A 22,228-nucleotide genomic window follows, 5' to 3' on the forward strand; every position below is an offset into this window, starting at 1 on the left:
TTGTGAGAGCGTACCAGGAGTAACTTAATAGCCTCCCATATATAAATGGAAACTTAGGTTGTTTCCAGTCTTTTCTTATTGTAAACAATACTGCAATATCTATTATCTATCATCTATCGATATCTATCTATATATCTGTCTACACACACGTGTCCCATGCATGCAGGTATTGGATTAATGACCAGAAATGGGATTGCTAGCTCAAAGGGTAAGTATACTTGTAATTTTGAAAAATACTGCCAAATTCCCCTTGATGGGAGTTGTATGATTTTGCATTTCCCTTTGCCATAAATGAGTGCCCCTGGCTCATGTGTGTTGTCAAGCCTTTGGATTTTAGCCAATATGATGGGTGATCAATAGTATCTTAGTATAGTACAGTATAGTTTTCATTTCTCTTAGTACATTTCGTCATATGGATAAAGAACATTTGCATTTCTATTTCTATGAACTGTGTATGTTCTTTGACCATTTTTTATTGGGTTGTTGATCATTTTCTTCTTGCTATCCAAAGACAATTTATACTTTATGGGATTATTCTTTTGTTATGGTATGAATAGCAAATATTCTCCCCATTTTGCCATTGGGATTTTACTTTGATTATGTTTTCTGCCATGCAGAAATTAAGATTTTTATGTAATTTATCAATATTTTCTATTATGAATTTTGATTCATGGTTACAAGGACCTTCCCCTTCCAAGATTATAAATGAATTTTCCCATATTTTATTCTTATAATTTTTTGGTTTCATTTTTTCACATTTAAATCCTGGGCTCGTTTGCAGCCAGTGCATTATTAACAATTAAGCTAGAGAAGGATATAGAACAGTGTATTTCAAACACTTCTTCCCCAATTAGATCTTTCTTCAGATAAAATCTTATCCTATATATAGAACAGACGGAAGCAGAAACATTGCCAGTGTAGAAAACCCTTTGCAACTTTTGTCCTCCTATAGACTCCATGGCTCCTCCATAGAATCTTAGGATCATTTAAGCAAAGGGAAAACCACAGATAACTGAGAAACAACAATTAGACCAGAAAGTCTGGTGAGAAAAAAGTTAAAAAAAGGACATTCCCCTTATCTTGGTGTTTAGTATTTAATGTTTTTTGATGAGGAGATAAGAGGTTGTCCGATAGCATTGGAGGACTGGAGAGGATTTAAGAGTCTATTCCTCTACTGGCTCATTCTTCTTACGAATAATTCACTTCTGCTGTGTCTACTTATTCATTTGAAAAATGCCCTTCTCATGTTAGGTGATGATTGGTATGGTGGAGAAGTATGGATGTTGCTGTTACACATGGATTCTAACTCTGAATACTTACTAGTAGGGCAACCTTGAGCAAGTTATTTCTGTTTAATAGTTAATAGTTCATTCATTTCCTTCATTTGCAGCAAATATTTGAGTGCTTTGTATATGGAAGATACTTCGGTGAGTGCTGGGGAAATAAATGTGAAGAAGACAGAAATGGTACTGTTCCACATTACCTTGGTGGAATCAGATAGTAAACAAATAATTATAATGATCAGTTTATGATTCACATAACATCTTCAAAGGAGCATAGGGTCAGTGGTTGTTCAGGGAAACTAAGGAAGTCAATTTTAGGTGTGATAGGTAGATAGGAATTGGAGGCAGTGGAAGGGTAAAAATGGAATAGCAATGAATAGGTCCTGAGTCTTGAGGACCTTGGAAAAGAAGGCCAATATTGAGATAGTAAACATCATCGCTGGAACATCAGGTGAGGGAAGGCAAGAATGGATTTGGGGATACCAGTTAGGAGACTACTTAGTCTGGGAAAAATAAATTATTGGGCTGCAATACAGTGGTGGCAGTGGAGAGAGAACAGGTAAGAGCTACACACGGGAGGCGGTATACTTTTGTCTTGATAGGAGAGACAAAAGTGTTCACAAAAATCCCCCAGTTTCTACTACATGGCGTCACCTACTGAGATAGACCAAGTTTGGGAAAATTTTGAAGAGCCTCTCATACATCCAAGCGGAGAAGAAAAGGTGGTGGTGGAAGGGGCCGCCGCAGGGGTGGCACGCAGAGGCGATCTGCAGACACAAAACTGAGTCTGACAGATACCGCAGGAAGGCTGAGGGAGCAGAGGCACATGCAAGAACCCTAAGCGAGAACATACTCTCTGTGGTTCAAGCGTTGACAGTGTCAGCAATGGTCTACTTGCCTTTAAAACTTTCCTTCGTTTTGCGGTTACTACCAGTTATAATCACTCCTGAAGTGACCGCTCCTTAATTATTGATTTCGTAGCCTACCTGAAATTTTCATTTTATTTGTATTCAAGCTCAGCTGTTGCGTGCCTTCCGTGTTTAAGACCCGCAGTCTCCCGGCCCGTGACGTGGAGTCCAGCGGCCGCAGACTGCCAGCTCAGGAGGACACCGCGGCCCGCGCCTGCGCGTCCAGTCTTTGTTGCGCGAGGCGGCACGGTGCGGCAGGGCGGGGTTAGCTGTGCGCGGTCCCTTGGCGCCATGAGAAGCCCCGCCCCTCGTCTGAATACCAGCCAATCGCAGTGAGCAGTGCGGCGGGACTAGTTGGGAAAGCGGCGCAGTGGGGCGTGGCCGAGCTGACTGCGCGGTCTTCCAGGGCCCTGAGGAGGCGGTACGTGTGGAGATGCCTCGCGGCGGCCGTGTTCGCGGCCCAAAGGTACGCTGTGGGCGGGAGTCGCCGTTTCGCCTGGCTCACTCTTGCCGCCATGTTCCCGGCGAGCGCTCGCGATCCGGCGTGTCTGCGGTCACCTCTCCGTGCCCTCTGGGTCGGCGGGCTCGGGCGCTAGGGCGACGGGGTGGTCTCTGTGACTGGCCTGCACGGCCGGGGTGGGGCCGGGGGCGGGGGCTTTGGAGCCCGGACCAGGCCGCTGTGGGTGCTGTCTGCCGGCGCGGCCGGAGCTGGCGTCGTGGGGTCCCACTCCAGAAGTCGGGCTTCTGCCCAGTTGTGCGGCCCCAGCCCTTCACCTGCCACGCGGTAGCGGATGTAGCCGTCGAGATGGATGCGGAAGGCGGAGAGGCGATCCCGCCTGAAGATGTGGAGAGAAAGCTGGCGACTAGGAGTTGAGCCTGGAATTAGTGTGTGAGACAGATGTTTGGCGGTTCTTTTCGTTGTCTCGTCTTGATTTTGTCATATGACACGCCGCGATACAGTAGATCTTTGGAATGGCTGTGCCATTTCCCCCAGTTATTGCTGTTGTCATACTTTCCTTTCTACCTTAAAGTCTCTCTGATTTATTTTCTTCTTGCCTCCGTGGGAGAGTCTGAAGCTAACCAGTCCTTCCTCTGCATGTATACCAGCGCGTACCACAGTGACTAGCCAGAGTAGATGTTAAACGTTGCATGAACGATAATTAAATGATTGCACCTGTATTCGTGAGTACATCCTTTTGTCCTATTAATTGTGTTCTAGAGACTGCCCTCAATCTTTAAAACTCCTTCTGAGGTCCTTCCAAATATGCTTATCTCATCATGTTAAAACTAAATAAGACGATCTTGATTCCCGGGCACCCCCACCCCCCCATCCCGCGGGAAGAAAATAATAAAAAAGAAAACAGTACCTCTGTCCTTGACTGATTCTCATTTTACTCAAAATCCTGGGAAAATAGTCTACAGAATAGTTCACATATACTGATTTCCACTTCCTTATCACTACTATGTTTCCTGGCTTCTGAAATAACCCTGTTAGTCAGGCTGTCAATTTTGTAAGGAGGGAGTAAAAAAATACCCCATGTCAAACATTCCTATCAATTGTGAGAGACATCTTGATTTCAGAAATAGTAAAATGTGGGGAAACGACATAAGAACTATAGTTTCCTAACTCCTTGAAACTACATATCCAATATGTGTAATCTTGGTCACTGCAGCATTTGACATGTAAACTACCTGCTTTTATTTTTTTTGGAGCATCCTTGATGTTACTGTGCTGATTCTCTTTGTGTCTTGTCCCTGCTCATCTGTATCTCTTTATTATCTTGTCATGTTCTAAATTTTGACCTTTGTTGTATGATGTCAGTTGTCACTGCGTTGTAGGTGACTTACAGATCTGTATTTCATTCCTGACTGGTCCCCTGACCACAATTTTAAATTCAGTGTATCAGAAAATCATTATTCTCTCGCCCTTAATCTACTAGGCCCTAACAGTTGCTCGTGGCTTAGAAATCTTGGTGTTTTTGGCTTGATATTCACTTCTTCCCTCTTCATTCTGCGAGTTTTTAAGACTTTATCAATTTTTCTTTTCAGTAGTTATGTTCTAGTTATTTGTTGCTATGTAACAAATCGCCTCAAAACTGAAGGAGTTTAAGACAAATGTTTACCTCATACAGTTTCTGAGGGTCAGGAATGTGGGAGTGGCATGGCTGTGTGGTTCTAGGTCAGTCTCCTTCAGGATTATAGTCAAATAAAGGGTCAGTTGGGTCTGGTGAGTCCCCTTTCAACCTAACCCACATGCTCTTTAATGGCCAGTCTCAAATTCTTGCTAGGGCAGCATACAGCATGGCAGCTGGTGTCAAAAGAGAGAGGCAGTAACCAGGATGAGGCCCCAGTTAATCTTGGAGGTGACATTATATCACTTCTGCCTTATTTTATTGTTCACACTGACTAACCTGATATAGCGTAGGAGGGGACTATAGAGAGTATGAATGCCAGCCAGAAGGTGAGGATAATAGAAAGCCATCTTGGAGGCTGACTGCCATGATAGTCTTGGTGCACAAACTTTTTTTTCATTTCTACCCTAACACCCTACATTGATCAGACTCAGAGTACTTCATGCTTGGCTGGCTTTCTCCCGTTGCATCTTCATAGGTGACTTTGTCTACAGCACCACTTCATTATATGGCATTCCTGTGCTTTAATATTTATTCCAATTGATGTCATCATAATTATTTAGGAATTACTCTGTGCTGAGTGCTTTATATGTATTAACTCATTGTTTAAACAGTCCTATGAGGTAGGAAGATTAGTCTTATTTTATGAATGAGGAAACTGAGACACAGTACAGAGGCTAAGCAATTTGCCCAAGATTAAATAGTGAAGAAGCCAGGATTTGATCCAGGTAATCAGCCCCAGACCTTGCTTTTGTTTGGGCTCTTGTAGCCTGTTAATTAAAAGTTCCGTAATATGGCCATGTTTTATCCCCTAACTTTATAGTTTTGTCCATTATTTGTCCTTTAGGTAACCAAATCTATTTATTATTTTCGCTGTCCTTTCTTGCCCCTTAGTGTTTGCCCATGTTGTTCTTAGTTTGGAATAATGTCATTTATCTCACTTTTGCTCATGAAACCCTACTTATCCTTCAAGGCCCACCTCAAATCCCATTTTCACCCTGATCATCCCAGGTATAAATACTTTTCTGTGGTCTTTGGAACTTTGTATATCAGTCTTATAATTTCATGTCTTCCAGTAGTTTATTTGTATCAATGACCACATTCCCTTATTCTGTAGACATTGTAAAATTAGGGATTATGTTGTCTTAACCCCACAGTGCTCCTGCCATAATCCCTTGTGTATATTAGATAAGTACTAAATATCTGATGAATATGTGAAAGGAGAATAAGTTTAAATTTGTAAATATTCTAAATGTGAAGAAGCATGGGACAAGTCCGAAACCTGGGTACTAGCCTGAGCTCTGCAACAACTGATTTTGTAATTCTGGACAAGCCATGTAGATCTTTCTGAACTTTTAAGATGAAAGTTGATGTGGTCATTGACTCAAGTGGTAGAATTGGGAGTAGTATGGAAAGGACTGAGTTGACGGATATGAAAGGAAGATGAGATCCAGGACTGAATTTGTATACTGAGGAGGGGAGCATCGGTAGTGACTCAGAAATTGAGACTGTGAGAAATTATGTTAAGTATATCCAGATATGTGAAATTTAAGCTCCAAGAAGAAATTAAGACAGTTATTTGCTCAAAGGGTGGAAGCATCTTGGCTCTTTCCTCTTTACTCCATAGGAAGCTTCTGCCTTTTTGTCCCCCTAATATGCTCTGATTCTTTTCTCCCTTTGTGCCTTTATTCTTCCTTTCCTGGCTAAGTAATCCAGAGTGAGCATTTAAATACTATCTTTCTGTCTCAGCTGCTTGCCCTTTGAGATTTCCAGCTCCTCCTCACTCTCACAGTTCCTTTTTGCCTCCTCAGACTAAAATACAGTTGCTTTCTCCCCTTCTCTCTACTCTTTTCCCACTGCAGGTAAAACTGCCTTGGCAAGATCATGAAACAGAGAAAAAAGGGAAGATTACATCTTCCTAGTGACACATTCTTTTCTCTAAACCTTTGGGTATATGTCATTCTTGGTTTATCAGGACTGCTAAGACGACACAGAACTGTTTGACTTAAACAACAGGAATTTACTGTCTCAAGTTTCAGAGGCTAGAAGTCCAAAATCAAGATGTCAGCAGGATGAGGCTTTCTCTAAAGTCTGTAGCATTCTGCTGACGATCCATTCTCTGCCTCCATCACGTGACAATCTGTCTTCTGTTTCCTCTGGCTTTTACTAACTGTCCAGATTTCCTCTGCTTATAAGGACTTCAGCCATTTTGGATTAAAGCCAATAAAAGCCTGAAAGACAATTTGGTATTGCCCAAATAGGAACGTCAAAGATCCTATTCACAAATGAGTCTACACTCAAAGGACCTGGGGTTAGCTTTTGAAAATATATTTGTGGGGGATATGATTGAATCTATCACAATCATCAAAACATTTTATTTCCGTGCCTCTTGCATAAGGGCAAACATAGTAAGTATCAATTGAATTCAGAGTTTATGTCCGTTTGAATTGAAGGCTACAGGTTCAAAAGAGAAGTGTTCTTCAAGAAAGGGAAATATTTTGCTTATTTGAAGCAGAAGCAAAGGGGCCATTGGTAGAGGATAAGGGCCTTTTATCATCCTGGAAGGACTGGATTCTGTTCCAGAGAAAAGGAACATCTTTCCTTGGAGACTGTAGGGAAGAAGAGTTCAATAGATGGGAGATTGACTGAGTTATACAGTGGCTGATTTTAATCTTGGAGAGGATGTGAGACTTTGAGCTGAGACAGATGGAATGTAAAGAGAAGTGTGGATATGGAACTTGTATGTATGTGTGCAGTTGTATATAGGAATGTGTGTATTTAACTGTGTGTATCAGAGTAGGGAATATGAATAAAAGTGTTCAGTAACAGTGACCAAGGACATATATTAAGAAAATATGAAGGGGGTTACTCTCAGTTTTGACTCTTTTTACAATAATCCGTGGGTTGGTGACTGGTAGAAGTTGAGTAGAAGTCTCAGTTCTTGAAAGGTGATAGTAGAGTAGTTGTCATAGAATGCCAAATGGCAGGGTAAACAGTGTGATTAGTGGGACTAGTGACTGATAAAGTGATTGGGCTTGATATTTAAAAGTCTCAGTGAGTGCACAGATATTTAGATCCCAATAAGAAAACTGGTGGTGTTTGTATATGGAAAGTATACATGATTCTTATTATAGGCGCTTGTGTTAAAGTGGGTAAATGGAGAATCAGTGGCTAGAATTTTCATTTCTGGATTTAGACAGACATGGGGGCAAGTCTTTTTTTTTTAATTTTTTAAATTAATTTTTAAATTAAAAAAATATGACAATCAAGAAGCACAATATGATCATTACGTTCTACATATATAATCAGTAATTCACAGTATCACCACATAGTTGCATATTCATCATCATGATCATTTCTTAGAACATTTGCATCAATTTGGAAAAAGAAAGAAGACAACAGAAAAAGAAAAAATGAAACCAGAAAAAAAAAAAAGAAAAAAAAATTATACGTACCATACCCCTTACCCCTCCCTTTCACTGATCACTAGCATTTCAAACTAAATTTAACATTTGTTCCCCCATTATTTATTTTTATTCCATATGTTCTACTCATCTGTTGACAAGGTAGATAAAAGGAGCATCAGGCACAAGGTTTTCACAGTCACACAGTCACATTGTGAAAGCTATAGCATTATACAGTCATCATCAAGAAACATGGCTACAGGAACACAGCTCTACATTTTCAGGCAGTTCCCTCCAGCCTCTCCATTACATCTTGAATGTCAGTCAAGGTGATATCTACTTAATGCGGAAGAATGAACTCCAGGATAACCTCTGGACTCTGGAATCTCTCAGCTGTTGATACTTTGTCTCATTTCACTCTCTCCCCTTTTGGTTGAGAAGGTTTTCGCAATCCCTTGATGCTGAGTCTCACCTCATTCTAGGATTTATGTCCCACATTGCCAGAAAGGTCCACATCCCTTGGAGTCATGTCCCAGGTAGACAGGGAGGGTGGTGAGTTTGCTTGTTGTGTTGGCTAGAGAGAGAGGCCACATCTGAATAACAAAAGAGGTTCTCTTGGGGGGTGACTCTTAGGCCTAATTTTAGATAGGCTTGACCTATCCTTTGTGGGGTTAAGTTTCATATAAACAAACCCCAAGACTGGGGGCTCAGCCTATAGCTTTGGTTGTCCACATTGCTTGTGAGAATATCAAGAATTCAACTTGGGGAGGTTTAATTTGCCCCATGGGGGCAAATCTTGACACACTGCTTTATTAACTGTCTGACTAGGACAATATGCATAATATCTGTAAGCTATAATTTCTCTGTCTGTAAAATGAGGATAATAATACTTATATTGCGGAGTTAATACCTATATTTCATGGTTGTGATGAAAATGCATGAAATGATGTACTGAGAATATAAGCAGTCAATAAAAGTGATAATGAAATAGAGTTATTTCATAACAATAAATCACCATGAAAAGGAAAGATATTATTTATATATGACAAAGATATTGTACATCCTCTGGTACTTTGCCTCTCAATTTTCCTGAATTGCTTTTTCAGCTTCTTAAAGTACAGGAAATGGGCTTAGTTTAAAAGTTGTTCACTGATGGTGAGAGATTTTTTTCTTAGTTATCTTGGAAATTTTTTTGGGTAATTTACGGATGGTTCACATTTTCAGAATTAGACGTCTTAACCCAGAAGTAGTCTTATCCTTAAAAGGGAAGGAATAGAGAACTTAGATTTACTGAAGACTTTCTGTATGTCAAGTACTTAATATATGTTATCTCACTTAAGGGGAAAAAGTATTTTCTAGTCAAAATAATGTATGTTAATGGATGAGATGAAATAGTACAAAAAACTTATCTGACAACCACTAGTCCCTTAATCTAGTCCTTCCCACTGTAGTCCTGTTCCTAAGAAGCAATCACTTTTTTTTTTTAAAGATAAAGATAGATTCACATATAGTTGTAAAGAATAGTATACTGAGAGCTCATGTGTGCTGGTTTGAAAAGATGTACATACCCTAGAAAAGCTATGTTTTAATCCTAATCCCATTCTGTAAAGGCAGCCGTTTCTTCTAATCCCTATTCAGTACTGTATGTTTGAATCTGTAATTAGATCATCTCCCTGGAGATGTGACTCAATCAAGAGCAATTGTTAAACTGGATTGGTTCTTGATAAGTTTATTGGACTCCTATAAAAGAGGAAACATTTTGGAGAAAAAGGGAGATTCGGAGAGAGCAGAGAATGCTACAGCACCACGAAGCAGAGTCCACCAGCCAGCGACCTTTGGAGATGAAAAAGAAAAACACCTCCTGGGGAGTTCATGAAACGGGAAGCCAGGAGAGAAAGCTAACAGATGACGCTGTGTTCCCCATGTGCCCGTCCAGCCGAGAGGGAAGACCTCACTATGTTCACCATGTGCCTTCTCACTTGAGAGAGAAACCCTGAACTTCATCGGCCTTCTTGAACCAAGGTATCTTTCCATGGATGCCTTTGATTGGACATTTCTATAGACTTATTTGAATTGGGACATTTTCTTGGTCTTAGAATTGTAAACTAGCAACTTATTAAACTCCTCTTTTTAAAAGCTGTTCTGTTTCTGGTATATGGCATTCTGGCAGCTAGCAAACTAGAACATCATGCAACCTAACCAATATCCCCCATGGTAACATTTTGCAAAACTAGAGTGTAATATCACAACCATATGTTAACAGTAATAAATCCAATTATCTTACTCAAATTTCTCCAGATTTATGTATGTGTATGTATGTAGTTCTGTACAGTTGCTTCATGTATGTAGGTTTGTGTATCCACCACTACAGTCAAGAATTCCATCACCACAATGATCTCTTTTATGACCAACCAATCCCCCTCTTTCCCGGCCCCATCCCTAACGTTTGGCAACCACTAATCTGTTTGCTATTTTTTGTCGTTTCAAAAATGTTATGTAAAAGGAATCAAACAGTATGTAAGCTTTTGTGATTGGTCTTTTATTCAGTCAGCATCATATGCTGAAGACTGATTCAAGTTGTATTTATGAATAAATCATTTATTTTTATTGCTGCTAGTATTCCATGGTAAGGATGAACCACATTTTGGTTTAACATTTCCCCTGTTGAAAGTCATCTGGTCTGTTCCTGTTTTTGGTTATTACAAATAAAGTTTTATGAATATTTGTGTACAGGTTTATATGGGAACATAAGTTTTCATTTTTTTGAGATAAATACCCAAGAGTGTGATTACTGAATCGTATGGTAACTGGATGTTTAGTTTTATAAGACACTTCCAAACTGTTTCTAGAGTGGCTGTGCCATTTTAAAGTCCTACCAGCAATGTACAAATGATCACTTTCACAAATAATAAAATTCACCTTTTAAAGTGAAAAGTCAATGATTTTTTTAGTATATTCGTAGTTTTACAAACATCACTACTGTGTAATTATTGAACATTTTTAATACTCCCAAAATAAACTCCATATCCATTAGCAGACACTCCCCATACTTCCCTCCTTCCCAGCCTCTTGAAACCACTACTTCTTTCTGTGTATAAGGATTTGCTATTCTAGACATTTTATATAAATGGAATCATGTAATATGGTCTTTTGTGACTGGCTTCTCTAACAGCATAATGTTGTAGCTGGTGTAAGTATTTCATTCTTTTTAAAGGCTGAATAATATTCTACTGTATGGATATGCTGTGTTTTGTTTATCCATTCATAAGTTGATGGACATATAAGTTATTCCCACTTTATGACTATTACAAATAATGTTGCTTTGAAAATTCTGGTACAAAGTTTGTCTCACATAATTTTTACATCTTGAATATATACCTAGAAGTAGAATTGCTTGGTCATGTTTAAATTTTGAGTAACTGCTAAACTGATTTGAATGTTTTTGCACCAGTTTGGCCTCACCAACAATGAACAAGGGTTCCAATTCATCTACATTTTTACTAACGCTTGTCATAGCTTATCTTTTATTTTAACTATCCTGGTGGGTGTAAAGTGTTCTGTCATTGTGGGTTTGATCCCTAATGGTTAATGATGTTGAGTATCTTTTCATCAACTTATTCCTTTTGGCCATTTGTATATCTTTGGAGAAATGTCTATTCAATCATTTGCCCATTTAACAATTGGGTTATTTGTCTTTTTATTGCAAAGTTGTAAAAGTTCTTTATAAATTCCATATACGAGTCTCTTACCAGAAATGTGTTTTGCAAATATTTTCTCCCATTTTGTGGGTTGTCTTTGCACTTTCTTGTTAGTGACCTTTTGATGAACAAAAGTTTTCAATTTTGATGAAGTACAATCTTTTTTTCTTTTCTTGCTACACTTTTGCTGTCATATCTTAAAATCATTGCCTAACCTGAAGTTACAGAAATTTTTTATTATGTTTTCTCTCAGACTTTTTATGGTTTTAGCTCTTACATTTAGCTAAATGTAAGAAGTCCATTTGGAATTAATTTTTGTATAAGATATGACTCTACCTTGGTTCTTTTGCTTCTGAATATCCAGTTGTCCCATAGACATTTGTTGAGATAACTATTCTATCCCCATTAAATGGACTTGGCACTTTTTTTTGAAAATCAATTGATGTTAAATTTAAGGATTTATTTTTGTACTGTCAAGTCTGTTCCTTTGTTCTATATGTCTGTCCCCATTCTAGTACCATACACTTTTAATTATTATAGGCTAGTATTGTATTTTGAAATTAAGTGTGAGTCTCTAACTTGTTTCTGTTTCAAGATTGTTTCGCTACTCAGAGTTTCTTGCATTTCCATTATGAATTTTAAGATCAACTTGTCAATTTCTACAAAAAAAGTCAGTTGGGATTTTGATAGGGAACAGGTTGAATTTGTATGTTAATTTGGAGAGTATTGCCATCCTAACAATATTACGCTTGTTAATTCATGGACATGGGATGTCTTCGTTTATTTATATTTTGTTTATTTTTTTTCGTTTTTCAATTTTCAGTGTAGTTTTTTTGCCTTCTTGGTTAAACTTGTTCCTTTGTATAGTATTCTTTTTGATGTTACTAAGAATGAATTTTTGAAGTTTTGTTTTTGGATTGGTCTTTACTAGTACATGTAAGTACAGTTGATTTTTAAATGTTGAGGTGTGTCTTGAATCTTTACTAAATTCATTTATTAGTTCTGTAGGTTTCTTACGGTGTTCATGGAAATTTCATTGCCATCTGTGGATAGAAGTAGTTTTGTTTCTTCCCTTCCATTCTGGATGCTTTTATTTCTTTTGCTTGCCTAATTATCCTAGCTAGAATCTTCACTACATTGTTTGAATAGTAGCAGCAAAAGCAAACATTCTTGTAATGTTTCTGATCATAAGGAGAAGGCATTCAATGTTGATCATTAATGATGATGTTCACTGAGGGCTTTTTATAGATATTCCTTATCAGATTGAGGATGTACTCTTCTATTTCTAATGTGTTGAGAATTTTTACCATGGAAGGGTGTTGACTTTTGTCAAATGCTTTTTTTACTTTTTAAAATTTTTTGGTTTCCCAGTGCATATAAAAGTTATGTTTACACTATTTTATAGTTATTTTAGTGTGCAATAGCATTAGGTTTAAAAAATCAATGTACATACCTTAATTAAAAAATACTTTATTGCTAAAGAAAAATGCTTACCATCTTTTGAACTGTCATTGAGTCATAATCTTTTTGCTAGTGGAGGATCTTGCCTAAGTGCTGTTGGCTGCTGACATATCAGGGTGGTGGTTCCTGAAGGTTGAGAATGGCTGTGACAGTTCTTAAAAATAAGACAAAAAGCAAGTTTGCCATGCTGATCAACTCTTCCTTTCGCAAAAGGTTTCTCTGTAGCTTGTGATGTTGTTTGATAGCATTTTACTTACAGAACTACTTTCCAAATTGGAGTCAGTCTTCTCAGATCCTGTTTCTGCTTTATCTTCTAGGTTTATGTAATATTCTAACTCCTTTGTTATATTTCAACAGTGTTCACAACATCTTCACTAGGAGTAGATTCCATATCAAGAAACCAGTTCTTTGTTCACCCATACGAATCTACTCCTCATTCCTTAAGTTTTTTGCTATTGCAGCAATTCAGTCACATCTTCAGGTTCCACTGCTAGTTGTGTAAGTTCTCTTATTGTTTGTACCACATCTGCAGTTTACTTCCTCCACTGAAGTCTTGAATCTGTCAGAGAAATCCATGAGGGTTGGAATCAACTTCTTTCAAACTCCAATGAATGTTGATATTTTGACTTCCTCCCATGAATCACAAATGTTTTTAATGGCATCTAGAATAGTGAGTCCTTTCCAGAAGGTTTTCAATTTACTTTGCGCAGATCCATCAGAAGAATCACTGTCTATGGCAGTGGTAGCCTTACAAAATGCATTTCTTAGTAAGATTTGAAAGGTTGAAATTACTCCTTGGCCCAAGGGGTGTAGAAGGGATGTATTAGTAGGCATGGAAACATTCATCTTGTACATCTCCCTCAGAGCTCTTGGGTAACTGGGTCCATCGTTAATATGCAGTAAAATTTTGAAAAGAATCTTTTTTTTTTTCCCTCAGTACTAATCTCAACAGTGGGCTTGAAATATTCAGTAAACCATGTTTCAGACAGATGTGCTGCCATCCAGGCTTTATTGTTCCATTTGTAGAACTTAAGCAGTAGATTTAGCATTATGCTGAAGGTCCCTAGGATTTTTGGAATGGTAAATGAGTGTTGGCCTCAACTTAAAGTCACCAGCTGCATTAGCCCCTAACAAGAGAGTCAGTCTGTCCTTTGAAGCTTTGAAGCCCTGGCACTGACTTCTCCTTTCTAGCTGTAAAAGTTCTAGATGGCCTCTTCTTCCATTAGAAGGCTGTTTCATTTATATTGAAAAATCTGTTGTTTAGGGCGGCCACTTTCATCAGTTGTCTTAGCTAGATCTTCTAGCTAACTTGCTAGGATAATTTGTTGCAGCTTCTACATCAGCACTTGCTGCCTTCACCTTGCACTTTTATGCTATGGAGACAACTTAAGCCTCTTGAACCAATCCCTGCAGCTTGCTCACCTCTCAACTTTCATAGAATTGAATAGAGTTAAGGTCTTGCTTTGGAGAATGTTGTGGCTGGTTTGATCTGTTCACACCACTAAAACTTTCTCCTTATCAGCAATAAGGCATTCTTACCTTAGAATAAATGCATTCTTACCATTTGAGTATGTTCACTGGAGTAGCACTTTGAATTTTCTTCAAGAACTTTGCCTTTGGATTCACAACTTGGCTAACTCTTTGATATAAGAGGCCTAACTTTTCTGCCTGTCTCAGCTTTCGAAATGCCTTCCTTGCTAAGTTCAATCATGTCTAGCTGTTGACTTAAAGTGAGAGGTGTGACTCTTCTTTTCACTTGAATACCTAAAGACCATTGTAGGGTTAGTAATTGTTCTAATTTCAGTATTGTTGTGTGTCAGGGAATAGGAAGGCCTGAAGAGAGGGAGAGAGACAGGGGAATGGCCAGTTAGTAGAGCAGTCAGAACACACATCATTTATCGATTAAGGTTGCAATTCATGGTGCACCCAAACAATTGTAATAGTAACATCAATGATCACAGGTCACACATTACCATAACAGATATAATAATAATGAAAAGTTTGAAACATTGCAAGAATTACCAAATATGATACGGACATAAAGTGAGCACATGCTATTGGAAAAATGACACTAATAGACATGCTTGACCCAGGGTTGCCACAAACCTTCCATTTGTTAAAAATGCAATACCTGCAAAGTGCAATAAAATGAGGTATGTCTGTATACTACACAAGATCTCTTATCTCAAGATCAGTAATATTTGTTGCATTCACAATATTGTGCTATCATCACCCCCATAAAAATATTTCATCACTTCAGATAGAAACCCTATACCCATTAAACATTAACTCCTATTCTCCCCCCTTGCTCCCAGACCCTGGTAATCTATCTGGCTCTATGAATTTACTTATGCAAGTGAAATCACATAAGAAATAGGATGAAAGAGGTGGAGAGAGAAATGTAGGAAAGGAAGACTATGAAGTGAGTCATTAGGTTGTTTTCAGATACCTTGTTAACTTGCTCTGAAGTTTATATAGTCCTAGTATCAGTCCTTTTTTTTTTTTATGGCTGAATAGTATATTGATGTTTAATAACACCCTGAGTATTACTGCCTTTTGACACGATTTGATGTAAAATGCTGATTAGCTTCTAACTACTACTCATACTTTTTAGTAACAATGAGCAACTGTCCATTGTGGTTTGTGTATTAGTTAGGGTTCTCTAGAGAAACAGAATCAACAGGAAACACTCACAAAATATAAAATTTATAAAAGTGTCTCACATGACCACAGGAACACAGAGTCCAAAATCCGCAGGGCAGGTTGTGAAACTGACGATTCCGATGAAGGGTCTGGACGAACTCCACAGGAGAGGCTCGCCAGCCGAAGCAGGAAGTTTTAGAAATTTAGTGCATTAGCATTAGAATTACATTAGTAACTTGAAAATATTTCTGATAGATATTTTCCTTTACCTGGTAAAATCAGAGGCAGACTATGAATTCTTCATATAAATAAAATTTCCTTTTGGCTTCTGATACATTTAAAGGCTTTAGTTTCCTTTCTCATAAAGAGTAGAATCTCAGGAGCTTCAGAAACTTTCCATCATCCTAAAAACTTTAGAATGCAATTGTCTATTTTAAGATTACCACTATGAAAAATGCACATAATCAGATGACTAGGATGCAACAGGAAAATATTAAAATTGTTGTGTTAAGTTGGTAGCCCAGTGTCTGGTACATAAGTTTTTACTAAGTTAATATTTATAGTATGAGTGAATAGTGGGATCATGGTTGGTTGTTTTTCTTTTGTTTGTTAAGACAGTAAGTATGAGGGAGAAAATTCTGTGATCTAAATATACATTGAACAATTTCTTTAAAAGTTATTTTTTAAGAAAACCTGTCCAATTTGTGTGGCTCTGGATTATATTCTGTAACTTTAAAAACCTATGGCCTGGGATGGAAGCAGAGTGAGGGCACTGGGGAGGAGGATGAGTCCCCCTCAGGTTACCGCCAAAGAACAAGATTTTGGTTTAGGGGCTCCAGTGTCTGAAGCTGAAAAATACCAGAATAATCTCCAACTAGAACAAGAAGTAAGAAACCAAGATAGATTCATTGATACATTGAAATTACAGTTAGGATGGTATCAGTGGAGGCATAGTGGGAAGCCCATACTCCCCATTCTGCCTAGCAGTAGGAAGGAATCCCGCCATCTCCAGGTATTATTGGAGACGAAGTGAAGAGCCTGGACTTCACCTTTAACTAGCAGTAGTGAGATATTTGGATACCTTGGTGATAAAAAAGGCTCTGCCCTTTTCTTCATTTATTGATGGGTTATTGGTTGACTGGGAAAGAAAGCTGTGGTCTTCCACATTAGCAAATACTTGATTGATTTGATATTTAGCTTAGTTACACTGAAGATCTCAAACAGACAAATCATGGCTTGGAAGAATATGTTAGGAAACTCTTGAATAGTAAAGAGATGGTAAGCAGTCACATAGACAGTTAACCAGTCATAATGAGCATCTTTGTAAAGAATTGATTAAAATTGACCAACTAGCAGAGCAAATAGAGATGGATACTGCTGACAAGGAACTCGAAGAAGCAAAGATTGAACTCATTTGCCAGCAAAATAATATAATAGTATTGGAGGATACAATAAAAAGGCTTAGATCTATAATCTTAGAGACTGAAAAAGCACAAAATAAATCTCTTTCCAGACTTGATTCCTTTGTCAAGGCTTTAGAAGCAAACAGAGATTACTACAAAGTGAAGCTCAAAATTTGAGAAAGATGATCAGAAGTAGATCTAAAAGTCCAAGATGCCCATCTCCATTTCTCCATTCTCTTGGGGTGCAAATTGTGACATACAGCTTTTAAAGACCACAAGAGATCGTGAAGAATTTAAATGCATGCTGGAAAGATATAAGCGTCATTTGGCAGAAATTCAGGGTAATGCGAAGGTTCTTAACATCTGAGAGAGACAAGACCTTTCTTCTTTATGAACAGACACAGGAAGAAATTGCCGACTTCGAAGAGAAATGATGAAAAACTGCAAGTCTCTTAAATCAACAAAAGTGTATGCTAACCTCCGGTGAGTGGAGATGGAAAGAAAGTACAGGGAACTGTACTATTCAATCAGTTTCCCTGATTTAAGAAGAATGATCACAGAATGAGATAGTCTGAGAGAAAGGCTAAAGATTGCCCAGGAGACAGCATGAGAAGGCTTACTTGAACAGAGGATAGAAGAGTTGGAGTGTACAGTTTATAATCGTGATGATGAATGTATGAAACAAATGTCAAATATGACTTTGATGAAGGAAACCATAACCACTGTGAAAGAAAATGAAATCACTAGCAAGAAAGGCAGTGGATACTGAAAGTGAATTTGGCAGACAAAAATTAGAGAATAATTCTTTGAGGTAGACCCAATTACCTTTGAACAACTAGTAGTGTATTATTACTAATAGCTTTGCTTTTTGTATTGTACTTTATAATGAAAATTATTTGTTGACTTTAATTTCTGAGATGGTTATTATGAAGAATTGTAGAAACTCATGAAGTTGTAGAAACTTCAACATTTATGTTTTCCCCAAGATCAATCACAAACTAGTAATGCCACATTTAACTAGATATCAAAGTTCTACCAGTCTTAACCATGATTTGCAAAAGCCTCAAGGTTTAATTGAAATAGCTTTCCAAAGCCCTCTGGGTAGAGAGCATATTTGCCCTTTGGTACTTGATTATTTAATTTACCTTTATAATTTTAAATTTATTCTGAGAACAGTGTAAGAAAGCATAAAGCACAGAGATGGCAATAGCTTAGAAAAAGGGTGGTTTAGAATATAATGAAAAGTCATAGCAAAAAAATAGGAGTATGTAATGGAACTTGGTATTTCCTGCATATTAGTATGGTAACAGAAGAAATACCAGTTAAAGTAGCCTACGGTCACTAAGTATAAAGGAATGAATTTTTAAAAACTTCTGTGTGAATGATTATGCTTTTAGTATCTGTTGTGACAATTAGATGTGTTCTATAGATTCAAGAATGTTGAATTTCAGTGTATCTATGAGTATTTGAAAAACAGTAGTACATATGAATGTGAAATATATTATTAAAACTACAGAAGATACTTTAGCCCTGTATGAATTCCTAGGGTCCTTCCTTGGTCCGTCAGGGTTTTGTGGTACAAGGGTTGTAATCACTTCAGGACAAGTAATCAAATTCTTATCCCTTCACTTGTTTTTTAATTTCCTGCTTATAAGGACATTGCAAGCTCAGGTAAAGCAAAAATGATAATAAAACACAACAGCAACAATAAAGAAAACCTTGGGAAAAGCATATGAAGAAAATTTAAATCACCCATAATTCCATTATGTAAAAGAAAACTGTTATTAATACAGATGTTTCTAACCAGAAATTTTTCTGTATCTATAAACTTTTCTATGTAATTGAGGTAATCCTGAATAAGGTTAGGTATTTGGCCACTTTCACTCAATTATATACCATAAGCATTTTTCCATGTCATTAGAAGTTCTTTGAGAGCATTTTAGTAGTTCATTAAAATATTCTATCAGATAAATGTCTAATAATTTTAAGGTTTTTTGGTACATTTATTTTCTTTGAACAGTTTATTCAAGTATAATTGACATATAGTGAGATATACTTATTCGAAGTATACAGATAGATACGTTTTCACATATGTATGTAGCTTTAAAATCATCACCACAATCAGGATAGTGACTGTATCTACCACTATCAAAAGTTTCTTTGTACCCCTCTGTAACTTCTCCTCCCACTCCCTACTCCCACCCCTGGTCAAGCCCCAAACAACCATTGATCTGTTGTTTGGCATTGAGATTTTTTGGAATTTTCTACAGTTTTATATAAATGAGATCATATAGTAGATATAATTTGTGGGGCTCCTTTTATTCACCGTAATTTTCTTGAGATTTATCTGTGTTGTCATATGTCATCAAGAGTTCATTCCTTTTTATGTTGAGTAGTATTCCATTGTATGGATATACCATATGGACTTTTGAGTTGTTTCCACTTTGGGGTTATAACAAATAAAGCTGCTATAAACATTCTTATATTAAAAAAATTTTTTTTTAAATAAAACCTGTGGCCTGAGAAAAGTAGAATTCCCTACCCAACTGCTAGTTTCTTTGCAGAAAGTAGAGAAACGTACTTACTCAGTTCTATTCACAATTTTACCAACATTTCTAAAAGAAATTTCTCTTTTAACAGTACTTCTGTAAGCTCTCCCTTATTTTGGACCAGTTTGCAAAATATGTAAGTGAGGAGAAATACAGTAACAGAGAGTAAAGATTTGATGTTGGGAAGGAAATAAACATGCAGTGAACAGAAGAATGAATAAGATACTTGTGTGGACAAATATCTGAATAAGTTTTCTGGGGAAAGGAAGGAGAAAGACGTTGTCAAGATCTATATATATTTGTATATGTATTAGTTATGGTTCTCTGGAGAAACAGAATCAACAGGAAATATAAAATTTATAAAAGTGTCTCACGTAACCGTGGGAATGTAGAGTCCAAAATCCGCAGGGCACGCTGTGAAGCCGAAGACTCCGATGGAGGTTCTGGATAGACTGCACAGGAGAGGCTCACCATCTGAAGCAGGAAGAGAAGAGCAACTGTCCCTTCTGAATCCTCCTAAAAAGTCTTCCACTGATTAGATTAAATGTCACTCATTCCAGAAGACAAGCCCCTTGGCTGATTACAAATGGAATCAGCTGTGAATGCAGCTGACGTGATCATGATTTAATTCTATGAAATGTCCTCATAGCAACAGACAGGCCAGCACTTGCCCAACCGGATAAGCAGGTACCTCCATCTGGCCAAGTTGAAACATGAACCTGACCATGACAGTCCACCCATTGTCAACTTGGCAGCTATACACATCATCTTAAACCATACCTAATTTCTAAATAGAAAAGAATAAAAGATGCATTTTTTTTTCCTCACCTAAAAATACTCAACTGCCCTGCATATAACTGAAAACACATTTAATCTCCCTGGAATAGGCTGCAAATCCTTGGGTAATATTCAATCTTAAACTTGATACCTTATAATATAAATACTATACCATGAACAAAACAGCATTACAGTCCTCGTTTCTGTAACTGATCACGTGGTTTTAGTTCATATATATCACTACCTTCTTCCACTACCCATTCCATGTTCCCTTTACCCTCAGCAAGCACTTCAGCTGGCCGTGGTTCTTTGCCTGGTGGGGTGATGACCCAAAACCTCATCCCTGAAGTTTCAGAGCCGTTGGTAGTTCTGCCTAGATTGGGTTGTTGCAGTTTTCCGTTGATTTTAATCACAGGGCATGGTAGTACTAAAAGATGCTCTAGGGGATCGCCTATATTCCAAGAAAACTCTTGTTTACCTCCATTGTGTAGTTGCTGTCCTATTTCCTCCTGATAGTCAGAGTTAATCACCCAAGCCAGTAATGTAATCCCCTCCTTAGCTTGTTGATCCAGGGGCATGAGAAGCCCAAAGTGACCAGGTGGCAGTCTTAGATTACAGTTCAATGAAATCATTGTTGTTTCTCCTGGTGGAAGCACTCCCCTTTTGGAACTAAAACCTGTAGACCAGAAGAGTTCGATTTGCAGGGACAGGAAGCAGAAATTTTCCTAGTGGATTACTAGGGGTAATAGTGAGTGGTGCCACTCCCATTTCTGCCCCTTGGTTCCTGGACCCATGGATCCTGGCTATGGGAGAAATGGCACCAAACAGTGGATGCTGATTCAGAGCATACACAGTTTCCTGGAGAACATTACCCCATCCCTTCAAGATATTGCCACCTAGTTGGCACTGTAATTGAGTTCTCAAGAGACCATTCCACCGTTCTATCAATCCAGCTGCTTCTGGATGATGAGGAACATAGTAAGACCAGAGAATTCCATGATCATGTGCCCATTCCTGCACTTCATTTGCTGTGAACTGTGTTCCTTGATCAGAAGTAATGCTTGTGAAATACCATGAGATGAATAAGCATTGGTTAAACCCACAGATGGTAGTTTTGGCCAAAGCATTGTATGCAGGGAAAGCAAACCAATATCCAGAGTATGTGTCTATTCCAGTTAGAACAAATCACTGCCCCTTCCATGAAGGGAGTTGTCCAATGTAATCAACCTGCCACCATGTAGCTGGCTGGTCACCTCGGGGAATGGTGCCATATTGGGGGCTGAGTGTGTGTCTCTTTTGCTGTCAGATTGGGCACTCAGCAGTGGCTGTAGCCAGGTCAGCCTTGGTGAGTGGAAGTCCATGTTGCTGAGCCCATTCAGAACCTCCATCCTTACCACCATGACCACTTTGTTCATGAGCCCATTGGGCAATATCAGGAGTTGCTGGGGAAAGAGGCTGACTGGTGACCATAGAATGGGTCATCTTGTCCACTTGATTATTAAAATCTTCCTCTGCTGAGGTCACCCTCTGGTGCACATTCACAGAGAACACAAATATCTTCATGTTTTTAGCCCACTCAGAAAGGTCTATCCACATACCTTGTGGTAGTTAGATTTAGTTGTCAACTTGGCCAAGTGAAGGCACCTAGTTCTATTGCTGAGGACATGAGTCAATGGTACATGAACCTCATCTGTTGCTGATTACATTTGCAGTTGGCTAGTGCCTGCTTCAATGAATGACGTTTGACTTAATTGGCTGGTGCTTAAATGAGAGAGCACAACGTAGCCCAGCCAAAGCAGCTCAGCATACCTCACCTCAGCACGTGCAGCTCAGCCCAGGCCTTTGGAGATGCAGAAATAAATCACCCCAGGGAATGTTGTTGGAACCCAGAGGCCTGGAGAGAACGCCAGCAGAGACCATCCTATGCCTTCCCATGTAAGAAAGAACCTCAGTTGAAAGTTAGCTGCGTT

At 38.3% G+C, this 22,228-nt stretch overlaps 1 protein-coding gene and 1 long non-coding RNA gene across 3 annotated transcripts in view; one reads left to right on the forward strand and one right to left on the reverse strand.

Annotated features, from left to right (window-relative positions):
* Positions 1 to 2,828, reverse strand: part of LOC143688604 (uncharacterized) — a 130,689-nt gene extending 127,861 nt beyond the window's left edge. The window contains exon 1 of the long non-coding RNA XR_013178167.1: positions 2,270 to 2,828. This is a non-coding gene — a long non-coding RNA (uncharacterized LOC143688604). The remainder of the gene's footprint in view (positions 1 to 2,269) is intronic.
* Positions 1 to 22,228, forward strand: part of SPIDR (scaffold protein involved in DNA repair) — a 757,458-nt gene that overhangs the window by 28,664 nt on the left and 706,566 nt on the right. Inside the window, exon 1 of one of the 2 annotated variants that reach the window (XM_077166722.1) lies at positions 2,447 to 2,657. The exons of the other annotated variant lie outside the window; for it this stretch is intronic. Within the exon in view, the coding sequence (XP_077022837.1) occupies positions 2,625 to 2,657 (33 nt within the window). The 5' untranslated portion in view covers positions 2,447 to 2,624. Of the gene's footprint in view, positions 1 to 2,446; positions 2,658 to 22,228 lie in introns of those variants that run through there. 2 annotated transcript variants of the gene reach the window in all.

Source organism: Tamandua tetradactyla, chromosome 6, assembly GCF_023851605.1.
Source record: "Tamandua tetradactyla isolate mTamTet1 chromosome 6, mTamTet1.pri, whole genome shotgun sequence".
Taxonomy (NCBI): Eukaryota; Metazoa; Chordata; class Mammalia; order Pilosa; family Myrmecophagidae; genus Tamandua; species Tamandua tetradactyla.